This window comes from Physeter macrocephalus, chromosome 6 (assembly GCF_002837175.3).
Source record: "Physeter macrocephalus isolate SW-GA chromosome 6, ASM283717v5, whole genome shotgun sequence".
NCBI classification, from domain to species: Eukaryota; Metazoa; Chordata; class Mammalia; order Artiodactyla; family Physeteridae; genus Physeter; species Physeter macrocephalus.
The window spans coordinates 92,334,862-92,349,653 of NC_041219.1; the positions used below are offsets into that span (position 1 = coordinate 92,334,862).

Here is a 14,792-nt window from a genome sequence, read left to right on the forward strand (position 1 = left end):
TGAAAGGAGGCACAAAAATACACTCATGTCAAAATCAAATACAAAAATCCCCTTTTGGAGAACCCTTAGCAACCCCGCACTCCCCTAACATAGGAGACTAAGTTACGTTTAAAAATTCCCCCAAAGACGTTAGATTAGAAGTGCTTCTCTATCTTGGCTCTACAAAATTACTAATATGGGTCTATAACAAAATAGAAAGATGCTTTAAACCATGTGCTAAAGTTAACAACTGAAAACTGTTTAATTACAAAAAACAGAGAAAAATAAAAGAGCACGACAGCTTAAGTACATTGATGAGCCGACCCAATTAACTTTTCAAGGTAAAACACAGAAAAACAGTGCATTTCCCCCTAAAATCATATTTACATATCAGGATTTCTGTAAGAGAAATGTGATAGGAGAATGACTCACCTGTGGGACCACATTCTGTACGTAGGTTGGTGGGTGCTGCTGCTTTTGCTGAACAGCACTTTCTATTGCTACTTTAGCTACAGTGCTTGGATCTGCTCCTGCTGGCACGGCAACCATTGTTGCACTGCAGCCAGCATTGTTGGGGTCACTGATTGTAACAATTCTAACTCCCACTTTATTTGGAATTCCTGTGACTGTTTCCCTATCATTATCCTCTGCTGGCCTCTTTACAGTTTTGCATTCTGCTGTGCCATTTGTAGACCGAACGTCAGATGACAGGGCAGGAAAATGGGACACTCTTGATCCTGAGTGGGGAACGGCTATGATTTGATGCCCCTGTATAACAGAGGTTGTAGAATGTGGTGAGACAACTACACTTGGGCGTTGCTGAGGCACATCTGAATTCAAACTTGAAGCTAGAGGTCCATTAGGCAAATCAGTACCACTAAATTGCTGTGTTGCCACATTTGAAGCCTCCTGTATACTGCTCACAGATGGCGAACCACCCAAAGTTAATACAGGTCCATTAGAAATTCTTTCTAGTTGATCACCTTTGGCAGTATCTTGCTGAGTGGCATCAAAAGTCCCTTGTGGTTCCATTGGAGATATCTCACCATTTCCTACATGATTGGAAGTTTTGTGATTTGGAATGTTTTTGCTTAAATGAGAACCATCTCCTTTATCAAAATCACAGATTCCATTAACTAGAGGTTTTTTCAAATCACTTTTAATATCCTGCATGTCCATTTGTTCTGAGTTCTGTTTTCCAGATGCTCCATTCTCACCTAATTCTAATGATGGCCCATTACTGATTAGTAAGCACTGATTAGCCTCACTTTGAATTTTCCCTGAGTTTGAAGGAGGTAGACTTGAGTCACTGTACTTTCTCCCATTTAAAAGACTTCCCACCTGCATTTCATTTTCCTTCGTATCCCCATTGCTGGTGTTCGTGGTTCCTCGTCTGCAGGATGGGTTCTCCATGACTTCAATTTTACGTTCATGAACATGTAAACCTGTTGCTTCTTTTGCTTCCTCTTCCTTTTGGCAAATTATTTTATCACCTTTGAATGGGGGAGTAGCAGTAGTACAAGATGATTGTCCAGCTGGAGATGCTTGAGAGGCTGGAAGCGTTTGCACCTGAAGTCCAACTCCTGCCTGGGTCCCGCTCATGGTAATTCCTGCTGGAGCAATGAGCTGAGTTGCATTTCCCTGACTCACAGTTGCAGTTGCAAAACTTGTATTTGGCACAACTGTTATGGTTACCTGGTTGCCAGAAGTCCCTTGGAAAATGGTTGCTGGGCTATTTGAGATCAGCGGACCTGGCAATATTTGTAAGTTCGAGATGGGCACGGTTTGCACTCCCCCTGTGGGTGGCATCGCACTTTGGACCAACTGAACATTTTGCTGCCCAACCAATAGCTGCTGAGCTGGAGTCTGCCCCTGCACTCCAAAACCTGCTGCTTGATTATTGGCCACCTGGTATACCACCTGAGGGCTAGGAGCTCTTGCATTATTAGGGGGAGGAATCTGTGGAGCTGGGAGAATAAGCTTACCACCCGGAGTTGAAGGACCACGCTTTGGAAGCAGCAACTGTTTTATCAGACTCGACTCACCAGAAGCAGGCTGACCAACTCCTGCATTTGTTTGCTGTGGTTGAACCTGCATTTGTACTTGTTGTGGCTGCTGAACTTGTACTTGTACCTGTTGTGGTGGGGGTGCTGGTGAATGCTGCTGCTGTTGCTGCCTTTTCACAGATAGCATTTGACTGACAGTAGGAGGTGGTCCCTGTGACTGAGGGGTGGAAGAAGATGACATGGCAGTAGGGACCTGGCTATTAGTAGCTGGGACAGGTGATGGTGAGGAAGATGGAGTAATGTTTGGTTGTCCAGCTAGCTGAACTGCCTGACCAGCCGGAAGAGCTGCTGGATTAGCAAGAACAATTTGGTGAATGGCTGGTGCATAAGTTTGACCTTGTTGAGCTGGCTGGCTTACAATCACTACACTTTGTTGGGTTGGCTGCTGTGGTTGTTGAATAGGCTGTTGGACCACCGTTGATGAAACTTGCTGAGAAGGGAGAGGTTTGGGTGCAATGTTCTGAAACCCTACCCTTGAGGGCTGTGGACTTGGGACACCAGCAATGGTAACCATTTGTCCCGTAGCTACCTGAAAATTCTGTACTGAAGTTGCCGAGACAATGTTGGACGCAGAAGTCGTTACGTACTGTGGGGGTGCTATGAGAACAGTGTCCTGTGGCTGACCGCCAGCTGACGTCTGCTGAGACGAAGTCTGCACGGGTTGGGGCGATGTGGTGATTAACTGTTGACCCTGTGAAACTGCAGAAGTACATGCTGGCACGTTCTGTACTCTGCCAAATATATGACTCTGTGGGACACCTTGTTGAATTACCGTAACAGGAGTGCCGGAAGGTATCTGTCCCGGTACCACTGTGTGTAATGGAGACTGTTGTGGAATTACAGATGGATGGTGAAGCAATGTCTGGGAATTCACAACTGTAACAGGTTGGGGCCCTGTACTATGATTCTGAACCACAGAACTCTGAGCAGCTCCTCCTCCCACAGCAATACTAACAGGAACTGCTGTCTGGGGTATAGAATTCTGGATTACTGTAGCCTTAACAACTTCACAAGGAATTGGAGCTTTATTTTGAATGACAGTCACCGGAGCATTTTGCTGCTGGTGGGTATGAACTGAAGGATTTGGTGGAATTCTTGAAACAGTCTGTGCCACGGTATGAACACCTTGTACTGGAAAAGACATTTGTGTTGCAGTCAAACTTGAAGATTGGTTGGTAACAGGAGTCCTCTGAAAATGGTTTCCTACAGTTTGTGGTCCATGAGGGATTCCTGAAAATACAGGGAAAAGTCAAAATTCATAATGAAATGACTGAAAAGCTGCATGTAGAAATGATTTTACTCAATTTGAGAGAAAATAGTCTTAAGAAATTAACAACTTTGCATCATATGAATCTGATAAAATAATAGAACGAGAAATAAAACGTTACTGGAAAAACAAGGAAAAGTTATACATCTTAAAAGTATATAAGCTTTCATTTAGTCTTATTAAATTGGTAATATTTAAAACACAATAAAAATTAATACCTGCAGGTGAAGGACTTGGAGATACATCAGGAACAGAATCAACACGAACAACAGGAGTAGAAACAGGTTGCTGCTGATAGTACATCTGAATGGGAAGCGGGATAGCCCTCCTTTTTACTCCTACTACATGAATATGTGCCTGCCCATTGTTACTGGAATCCTCCACTCTCTTCACCGTATGATTTGGAAATACCGTTCTGTAAAGTACACACATACTCAGTTTTAATAACTAGCACATTAACAAAAACCACTAACTTCTAACTACTACACGAATGGCAGCAGCATATTCACTGCTACTTATGTATGAACCAGTATGAATCATACAGTTATATTCTGCAAGGGTGGGAAGCAAGGAATTAAATATAAAAGGTCAATTCTCCAATTTTAAAAATCATGATTTATTAACACTGTTGGGTTTAAAACAATTCTACTGTAATTAACAAAAAAGCTGCATCTAGGCAATGCCTATTTTATGAACTTTGCAAAATATCAAAACGCCATGGGACTTCCCTGGTGGTGCAGTGGTTAGGAATGACACGGGTCCGGGAAGATCTCACATGCCGCAGACCAACTAAGCCTGTACACCACAACTGCTGAGCCTGTGCTCTGAAGCCCGTGAGCCACAACTACTGAGGCCACGTGCCACAACTAATGAAGCCCGCACACCTGGAACCTGTGCTCCGCAACAAGAGAAGACATTGCAACGAACAGTAGCCCCCACTCGCCACAACTAGAGAAAGCCCATGAACAACAGTGAAGACCCAATGCAGCCAAAAATAAAAAGATAAATAAATAAATTTATATATATTTAAAAAGCCATGATATTTGAGGACAGAGTTTAGTTATAGACTATTAGTCAAGATTTAAAAGGGTGAAAGCCATGTCTTTAATGCATAAAAGTAGGTGGGAAAAAAGTAAACGTAATTTCTTCCTTTTCCTTCTTTGATAAGCCTAGTAATGGTTAAACACAAACACCAGATGTGATTTCCAAAATTTCCTTGTATTTAAACTTCCATCACACTACAATCTAACCATACAAAATTTCAAGTAGTGGAGATATTTAAAACTAGGTAGATAGCTGGTGTGTTCTCTAAAGAGCAAGGGGTGTTGTAAATGATGAAAATTGACTTTATTTAAAGTTATGAAATATAAATCCTACCTAAGACATTTATAAAATCCAGTTGATGTTAGGATTCCTCCACGAGCCAATTTACTGCAAGTTGATAGGTACTCAGAATACATTTCTGCTCGAGAGACAGAACAATCTGGATTTACTTCAAAATGAGCATTTAACCTAAAAGAGGAGAAAAATATATGGCATTATGCAATATACTATAGGAGAGTCCATACTTAAATACACAAAACCATTCGAAGGCAATGTGTTATAAACTAATAATTATGTCTATTAATCAAATTTCACTGTCTCATATATTATTAACAAAAATACATGTTAGGTTTTAGACACAGTAAATAAAATAAAAAGAGATTAACTACTTAATCGTACTTATTTTAGTATAAAAAAATCATTATCAACAAATATAAAAACCAGGATGTGAATACATCAGCAGGGTTGGTCTGCTGGCAACAAATATACTACAACAAATTTTATTCAGTGAATATTCAGGTTCCTGTCTTGTAATAATCAAAATATAACAGAAGTTCCCAATTAAGAGTTGTTGGCGATGTGACAAACGGAGGAAAAACTGAACTTAAAGTTAAACTTCTGTTGCTTTTGGATTCAATTTCTTCAGAAAAAACTCTCCCAAAGCTTTTAACTACTTCCTAAAACAATGATACTTCCCATGCTGCACACTCCCCTTCCCCTTCCGAGACTCTATTCCTAATCAATTACAAGGTAATTCAAACTTCAGTTTGTCTTTGTCATAAAGTGACTTCACCTATAAATTGGGATTGGAGGCCTAGTTATCCTTATAGGACTCTTTCTAGGACTCACCATATACATGACAGGCCAACCTACAGCTGTTTCTTATTAACTGAATCAAATGATAATTATGATAAAATAGTTTAAAATGCTTCTTTCCTCCTCCTCCCTAGAAATGGCAGAAATATGCAACAGGGATTTATAAGACCAAGTCTATAACACACACACATTTTACATTGGATGTGGTACATATTTTTTCCAACTTTCATAACCTTTTGAGTACTGAGCTTTCAAAAAGACCAGACACAAAAAACTTGTTTTGGTTTCAATATAGAAGATAAATATTTCCAAATATTATTGGATAAGATTCATCATATATAAAGGGTCAAGGTGTAACAATATAGAACATGAAGAAAAAGCAAATAATTAGAGATATTACCATAAACCTGACTTAAGCAAAGTGGAAAAGTAGAGAAAATAGTCAAAGGAACACAGATAACAAAGCACCAAAAATATGGAACACAGAGTGACAGGAGCATGGAATGGGAGAAAAATAATGTTCGAGAATGGGGGAAAAGGGATCAAAGAAAGAAATTTTTTAAAGTAATACATCATTGAAAGGTGATCTTACATTTCAATCTGTTAATCTTCTAAAGAATTAAAGTTGAAATTCATAAACAATGTAGAGGCAACTAGCCATGAAAAAATGAAATGGTTCTAACCAAGTCTACATTTATTTTTTTCAGAAAGTGGCTGAGATGTGACCAGTCAGTCTTCTCAAGAAAATATTATTTTCAAGTTGATTATTTCAATGTAGACACACTGGCTATTCTACTATTTGATTAGCTATCCCTTACTACTCACAAAAAGGAAAAATTAACTAGCAATGAATGAGAAGCTTTGCTTTTGCTCAAAAAGAGGGACATTTAACAACAAAATCTGGTTCTATTTTCTTAAAGTCAGTCCAGTTCAGTTTTAATAAAATGTTAATTTAAGAAAAACAAATTCTATAATCTGACAAACATTATTTTCTACAAAGCCATTGATAACTTTTTAACACAAATTTTACTTGAAAAGGAGTGGTGTAATTTAATGAAATTCTAGTCAAAGACTATTTTAACTTCTGAAAATTCTGATATTTTTTTTTCAAACTATTCCAAAATACAGGTGAAGTGATTTTACATTGCCCTTTCTTTGTATAAATGATATCCTACCCTAACTAAAAAGAAATACAGAGTAAAACATTCTGGATGACTGCTGAAATACATTTCCTTTTCTCATTTGCTTTATTCTTCCCAAGGATAAAGCCTTAATAGAAATAAACCACTTACCACTGACAAGCAAACTTCTCACTATCTATTTCCACTATTCCTGGAGGTGGAGCAACATGCTGTGCTACAACTGCTCTGGAAGCTAAAGAAAAAAATACATTAGCTACATCATTTTTTAAAACTATATGCCACATTTAGTTAATGAATACTGAACCAATTAATATTGACAATGAATACCTTTTAAAAAGGTGTATAAACATATTGAAAATATACAAATTTGAAGAAAGAAACTTATAATGGAGCACATATTATACCAGGCACTATCTTAGATGCTTCATACAAACTATTTTTTTAACCTCGCAATCATTTGAATAATAACGATAATATGGATTATTTCACTAATATAAACTCTATTTTTCCCATTGTCAGACACTGAGTTTTAACTTTATCTATATTACCTTTCTTTTTTTTTTTGTGGTACGCGGGCCTCTCACTGCTGCGGCCCCTCCCGTCACGAAGCACAGGCTCCGGACACGCAGGCCCAGCGGCCATGGCTCACAGAGGGGCCCAGACGTGGGATCCTCCCAGACCGGGGCATGAACCCGTGTCCCCTGCATCAGCAGGCGGACTCTCAACCACTGCGCCACCAGGGAAGCCCTATATTACCTTTCTTAATTCTGTGAGGTGGGAACCTGAGACTCAAAGTGATTAAAATAACTAGGCGAAGTTCACACAGCACAACACATCAATAAATAAGCATCTCTCAGTTTAGTTACAGAAGCAGATTGCATCACAAATAATTTCACTTCTGAATGTAAAAGATTAACATTAACTCTATAAGTGGCATATATAAAATTTCTGGGTATGATGAACAAAATAGCTAACTTCTATGTTGGAATTAATGAAAACAAGAAAAATATGAGCTAATATAAACTTAGTCATATTACAGTAAGTTTATAATAAAATATGAATCTTACATATTTATAGATAAAAATTATACTGTTTCACCATTGAATCAGCATTATTAATTTATACTTTTTAAACCTACAAAATGTACCTACTTTTTTTCAGGTGACATTTTACCAAAACTTCTCAGAATCCTCAAAAAAAACAAATGAATTTCTAAATTATTGGAACTAGAGGAGCCCCACAGCTCAGCCCAATCTGTGAATGATCTGAAGCAATCTTGACCTTTGTCTGATGAGACCCCAGGCTTCCACTGGGATATAGCTAACAGCAGCTGGCCAGTTGTAAATATTTATTCTGTATTAAGCCATTTATATTTATGTGATTTTAATCTTATATATAGTTCTAAATTTAACTGTCCCCATTTTGCAAATGAAAAAATTAAAGCTCAGAAATTAAGTTCACAGAGGAACACATGATGGAAATAGCAGAGCTAGAGATAGGGTGTAGCTGGAAAGCCTTCTTTTAGGGGTGCTGAATTTGAATTCAGGTCTGTCACATTTCAGAAGCCATACTGTGATATTCTGCTTCTTAATAGAACATAATAATTAGAACCAAAATTATTTTCCTTGGGCAACCCCAGCCTATCTTTTTTCTTCTCTAACTTGATGACACTGTTACAGAAAATACCCTTCTAGGGCCTAAACCTATGTAGAAATCTTCTTCCCTTTTCTTCATCAATTATACTCTCAGAGTATACCCTACTCTGACTGAAATCTGAATCAATTAACAACGAATTGCAGGAAACATTAGAAACTATGTTGAAATTATAAGAAACTTTATAAACAATGCATAAAGAAGAATGATACAGCCTCAATTAAATTAAAAGCATAAACCGGAAATGTATAATTACTATAAAAGTGGCTGCAAAATGAAAAGCATTGTCCTCAGGATACCGGAAGACATTCCAAAGGATACAAAGGCACTTATACTTTAAGAGGAATCAATTTTCAGATACTCAAAGTTTTGTATATATTCCCTCCTAAAACTGCTTTGCCTGAAAACATGACCTCCTCTTTGATGACTGCTCTGTAACCATCTTGGAATAGGAAGTCTTAACTCTCACCCATCCTTTAGAGCACTGTAAAATACAGTTAAATGCATGACTCTGGAGCCCGACAGCCTGGCTCTGAAGTTCCATCACTCACTAGCTGGGAAAGCTACTTAACCTCTCTGACTATAAAATGGGGAAAAGTAACAATACATTGACCTCATAGATCGTCATGAGGATTAGAGGAGTTTATATGTAAATCAGTTAAAACAATGCCTGGCACCTAGTAATTGTTACTATGTGAGCTACGATGATGATGATGATGATGATGATGATGGTGTAAAAACCTCTGGAATACCAAAGGGAGAAGTGGAAATATTAGTGTCCACAAAACTTCTTTAAACCAAGGTATTAGGGTAGGGCTTCTGGTCTATCCCAGTGTTTCATATATTATAGTTAAGGGTAAAGTAGGGCATTAGAAATTGGGTATTCTGGCCCTTTGGTGTGTTCTGAATTCAGATATATTATAAAGTGATGACAACTTTTGCTTAATGTCCTTTCCTCCTCTATCCCTCAATTACTATCAAAGAGTGCATTACTTTTGAGACAATCTTGTGTAAGTAAAGCATTCAGAATATTTTAAAGTAATATTGAAGGTGGTGGCATCTTATTTCATTCACATGACAAACTCATGACAAGTTTAACTATCTCAGAATTCTGAAATAAGGAAGGTATCATGGGAACACAAAGTAACATGTTTTCTTGGACTGAAAAATAAGGTTGGACTTTTTCTAAATAACAAATTGAGGCAAGACACGTTTGATAATAAAGACTAACTTTAACAGTTAGATTATGTGGCAGACATTTTCTATAATTGAATGAGGTAAATCTCCAGTGCCAAGACTTTGACAAAAATGTATTCATGCACATGATAAAAAGCACTTTATCAAAAAACACTGTGGTCTTGAAATGAACACTATGTAAATTTTCCTAACCCAGTGGTCCCTCAAAGTATAGTGCCCTGACCTGAAGCATCAGCATCTCATGGGAACTTGTTAGAAATGAAAATTCTCCGATCCACCTGAATCAGAAATTCAGGGTATGGAGCCCAGAAATCAGCACTTAAGCCCACTGGATGACTCTGATGCACCGTAAAGTTTGAAAACCATTGTGCTAACACTTCCTGAATATATTAGGTTAAACAGGTACATCTAAGTAAAAGAGTAGCAACTTATAATTTACAGTCATATCTTGTTAATATCTTTTTGATACATTTTCAATAAACTTAAAAATAAGTTTCTATAATGACTGGGCAACAAATAATTTTACAAGTACTGTTAATTCTTTGATTTCAACCAAAACAAAGGAGAACTCAAATTGTCAGAAGATCATTAAATACAATTTTAATAATTTTTAGATAATTCTGAAGAAATTTAAAGAATTTTAAGTTCTACCCTCATCTATTTATTGATGTGAACTAATTTCCAACTTAAATCTATAAAAAGGAAAAACAGAGATAAAATTAATGCCGAACCCAATTTTATTCTAGCAATAAAAAATATTCATTCAGAGACACACTAGAGTAATACTTTCCAAAGAACAGGGGGAAAAATGTCTTGTCTATCTCATTAAGAGATGTACTTCCAATAATTGTTATCTTTTATTTAATAATTATTTACAAAAATCTGTAATATATTTACTATTGATTTATGTACTATTTATTACTAAAACTTGTAACAATAAAATAAATTTTTAAACACTTAGAGCTTTATAACAGAAGCCTGAAAGCTTTAAATTAAAATGTCTATGTAAGCATTGATAGGGTGGTGGATATGAGTTCAAGGAGAAAGAGGGATAGTATTAAATTTCTAATATTACGAGTTTGTGTTATTTTTTAAATGGATGGTGGTAAGCATCAATATTCCATTGGATACAAAAAGTGTTGTAACTTTTATTTTAAAATATCAATTTAATATACACAAAAACATATTATTTGCAACTATTTAAATTATGATAAAGAAATTTAGATGTCAACCTAAAAATGGGTGAAAGGTCATGCAAGTTTTCATAGTGATGAGCAGAAGTGAGCAAAAAGTTTGAAGATGACCATTCCATTAGAAAGCAGTATTAAACAAACTATGGGGGGAAGAGCCAAACTATAAGTGTTAACTAATCAAACAATTCAGAGTTGTCATTCATGATGAGCAAGTAATAAAGTGCTCACCAGCTCAAAAATGAACTCTTTTAGGTTCTTAGAGGCCTATTCAAACCTCTATCAATGACTTACTACTACGCAAGCAAGCCACAACTCTCAATATTTAATTTTATCCATTTGCCAATAAGGGTCAACTCTTAGTTTAGGGGGTGGGTTCATTTGTTAAGGCCACAGGTCAGCAATAAGGCAAAAAATAGTAGTTTTCATCAAAATTACCTTTGAATATACTTCAAATGACCCATTATAGTTCAATGTATCACTGATAATCTATTAATTCCACTCTTTGTTGAACACAGTTTCTCTATGGCCCTCAATTAACTTAATCTTTTAAATTAATTTAAAAGCTTCTCCTTTAAGAATAAAAGCATACCCCCACTACCCACTTAAATGGCAGTATGAACTGTTTCAGTTCCTTTTCAAGGTTGAGAAACTATTAATTTCTGATCATCGAATCTCCAATATGTATTGGGCTCTTTAATATCTATTGCCTATAGGTGAAAGCTCACTGAATAGATCAGCAGTCAAAATTACCTACTTATTTCATGCCTTCTATTACTGTCCAGTTCTGTTAGTTGAATTCAAGTAAGTTAAATGCACATACGATACAACTCTACCATGTACTGCAGAAAGACATAATGGAAATCAATGAGATATGCGATACGTATTACAAACTTTGTGTAAATAGAGTATACAATTTTGATAATATTAAATGAGAGGAGAACAAAACAGCTGGAGAGAGATGACGAGAGTCTGAACTGAGTCATAAGTACTGGCAATCAAAAAGGCCAGATAAGAGTATTTAGGAAAACTCAACAAGATTTGGTGATTAAACGAATGTGGTAGTTAAAGATTAAGGATAATGAGATTTTTGTTTTAAGGATAGTGGGAGAGGTTGAGAAAGATCTAAATGTATTTCAAGACTGAAGAAGCAAGTAAAGAAAAAGGGATTTAAGATATACGAATGAGTAGCTGGGAAAGACTGACATTCAGAATACAGATTCAGAAGTAGTTAACATCTCTTCCTGACACAAGGGGTTGAAGGAGAATGAGCTCAGATGCTACTAAGTTTGTAAGGGAAGGGGGAAGAAGTTGAAGAAATTCATGCCACACAGCTCCCAGAGTAACTAAAAAGTGTTAAGATCAACTGAGAAACTGAGCACCCTCCATTAAAAAACAAGGAAAGAGAAATGTCTTGGGAATGGTAAGAGAGCAGGTGAGGTGAAAGATGGATTGTTTTTGTTAGGACAAATGAAGGTGGAGAACAAAAAGGTTGAGAGTGCTAAAATATAAAAATCATAACTCATAATGAGCCAGGAGAAAGAAGTCCAAGAGCTGAAGGACAGGTCCGAATTCTAATTAAAGATATTTGAATTAAATAGAATTGACCCATGGGATTCTAGGAAGGGTGCACAAGTACAGGTATATACACATGTATTAGCATTTGTATACACATGCACACATGTCTGATCCTACTGATTCTGTGGTGTTTGGTCCAAGATTTAGAAATAATAGGGGTATTATACTTATGTATTCTGATGACCACCTGAGAGAAGTATAAGGCAGCATATGATTAATCAATTCCTGGTCTATCAATTTCCAATGACTGAAATCACAAACCCATTAGGGTACTTAATACTCTCACAGTTGTGAATAATATCGAATCCCTCACACTACTCTAAATCCTTCTCAACTTCATTTCTCTGTTATACTACTCTTCCTCTGGGCTCACGCTGATCCTGCTGCTCCTGGAATGTATAATACCTAAGAAATTAAAGAACATACTCAATTCTCATTTAGCCTACTCTACTGTAAAATATCAGTTCCCTGTACTGCATATTTAAATTTGTCTGTAGTATTAAATCTGACATACCAATAACCACACTGAAAAAGATTATACAAAAACACTAACCTGGGGCAGATGCTACATGGGTCTGGGTTTGGACTTGCTCTACAGCTTGTGGCCTAATTTCAGATAAAATTTGATGACTGGAACTTGGATGTTCGACGAGTTTTACTGCAGCCAGTGCATCGGGGCCAAACATCTGAATATCCATGGAAACCAGACACACTAACATGTCTAAAATAAAAACCAACAGTTATTAGTCAATAATATTGTAAAACAATGACATCGTTGAAAAACACATGCTATACATATATAAAACGCTGCTTCTCAAATGCCAGTCTGTGAATCACTGTATATCAGAATTATCTGTGGATCCTTAAAAAAGATTTTTAGGCTCAATCTCTGAAGACTGATTTAGAAGCTCTGGAGTGGCTGTTAGGTATCTTCATTTTTAAAAAACTTCCCAAGTGATTCTGATGTGCAGTCAGATTTAGGAACCACTGATATGGAAAGTACATCTTAATTTCTCAATAATAATACTTTTCAAGCCAAATCTTTATTAACTCTGATTTTAATATTTATACCAAAGAAAGAAACCATTTGAATCACTGAGTAAAATGTTAACGTGACATGTTTTAGTAAGTGTGTTTAAAACTGACAACCCACTAAGAAGGTGAGTTCATTGATTTTGAGGATAATACCACTACTAGCATTTCTAGGAAGAGAAGGAAGCTTGTTCAACTCTGCTTTAGTTGCTTAATAGTAGCAGGTGACCACTTGAAACAGATGGACCTGCCCCCCAGAGTCAGACATAGCCATCTTGTTGATTTCAAATTTAATATATAGTAATAGAAATAAAGAGAAGAAGTAAAGATTACTGATAGCCACATGCATCCTGGTCTCTACATAATAGAAGTTTCTTGCTTATCTAAAATAGGCAGAAAGAATAACACAAACAAGCATGTCTGAAAGGGTAATGACTCCTCAAAATAAACAGTAAACCCCAAATATCAATTGTGATTTTTTACAGTAACCACATTATTTTTTCCTTAATAAAGAAAATAACTTAAATGCTTTTTGTGGTTTAGTCTTACCTATGCTCTTTTCTACTTTTGCAATTTTTGTGCAAGCTACATCTCCCATTTCTGTGAGCATATATAGCACCTCAAGTGTTGAGATTACGAGCAGCACATCAGGTAAAGTGAGATGACAAATGATCTCTCTGTATGAGTCCTGATCGACATATTCACAAATCAAAACACCATTATCCTCTGCTTTGCAAAGATTTCCCAAAATTTCCATGCCTGAAAAGCATACACACACAAACATGTATTTGTCTTTTAAAAGATGATAAAAAGCTTGTGTACTTTAGACAATGAGAAACTTAAGTGAGCGCTTACCCCTCATCTTTAAAAATCTATCCCTTGACATTAGGCATTTTGTAACAGTATGAAACATCAGATGAGTAGTTTTGAAATCAACAGGATCCAATAAAAGCTGGAAAAAAAAAAGGGACACTACTGTTTATGTAGGCTTCTTCCAATTTAGATCCAAATGTATATTTCAAATTTAATAAAAATGAGCAGAACAATGTTACGTAACTTTAAAAAATGTAATTACTGTGAGAATAGCCATCAATGAATCTGGAGCATCATTTCAAATATTTCTTTTTTTCCACAAAAGTGTGTAATACCTTTAGGCAAAAACTGTATGTAAGCATTTAATATTCTACAATTATGGCAAATATAATAATCCCACATCCTAAAATTTTAAAGTAAATATTGTGCTAACTATAAAAACTGTTTTAAGCTACTGTCCCATGCTTACCTCAGCTGCAATATTTCCTAATGTGTCAAGGCCTAATTGCCTTAGAGAAATAAAATGACTATGTGCAGAAAGTAATAGGAAACGGAGACAGGTACGATTAGCTGCCAAGAGCTTAACATTGCCCTCCTCAAAGGAAAGATTTCGCAAAATCACTGCAATCTGAAGTACCCGTTGTCCTTCAATATCATTAATGCCCAGCTTTCGAGGTGGATGAAATAAAGAGTCCCAAATCCATTCTCCTGATGTACCTTCTACAAGAGAAGAAAA

The 14,792-nt window shown here is 36.4% G+C and overlaps 1 protein-coding gene across 2 annotated transcripts in view; it reads right to left on the bottom strand.

Moving 5' to 3' along the window:
- Window positions 1-14,792, bottom strand: part of ARID2 (AT-rich interaction domain 2) — a 161,460-nt gene that overhangs the window by 41,098 nt on the left and 105,570 nt on the right. For both annotated transcript variants that reach the window (XM_024122823.3, XM_028491395.2), the window contains 8 exons: window positions 14,526-14,776; window positions 14,099-14,195; window positions 13,793-14,002; window positions 12,765-12,932; window positions 6,744-6,825; window positions 4,690-4,824; window positions 3,531-3,727; window positions 412-3,275 (listed from right to left, as the gene is read on the bottom strand). In XM_024122823.3, coding sequence (XP_023978591.1) covers window positions 412-3,275; window positions 3,531-3,727; window positions 4,690-4,824; window positions 6,744-6,825; window positions 12,765-12,932; window positions 13,793-14,002; window positions 14,099-14,195; window positions 14,526-14,776 — 4,004 coding nt within the window. The remainder of the gene's footprint in view (window positions 1-411; window positions 3,276-3,530; window positions 3,728-4,689; window positions 4,825-6,743; window positions 6,826-12,764; window positions 12,933-13,792; window positions 14,003-14,098; window positions 14,196-14,525; window positions 14,777-14,792) is intronic.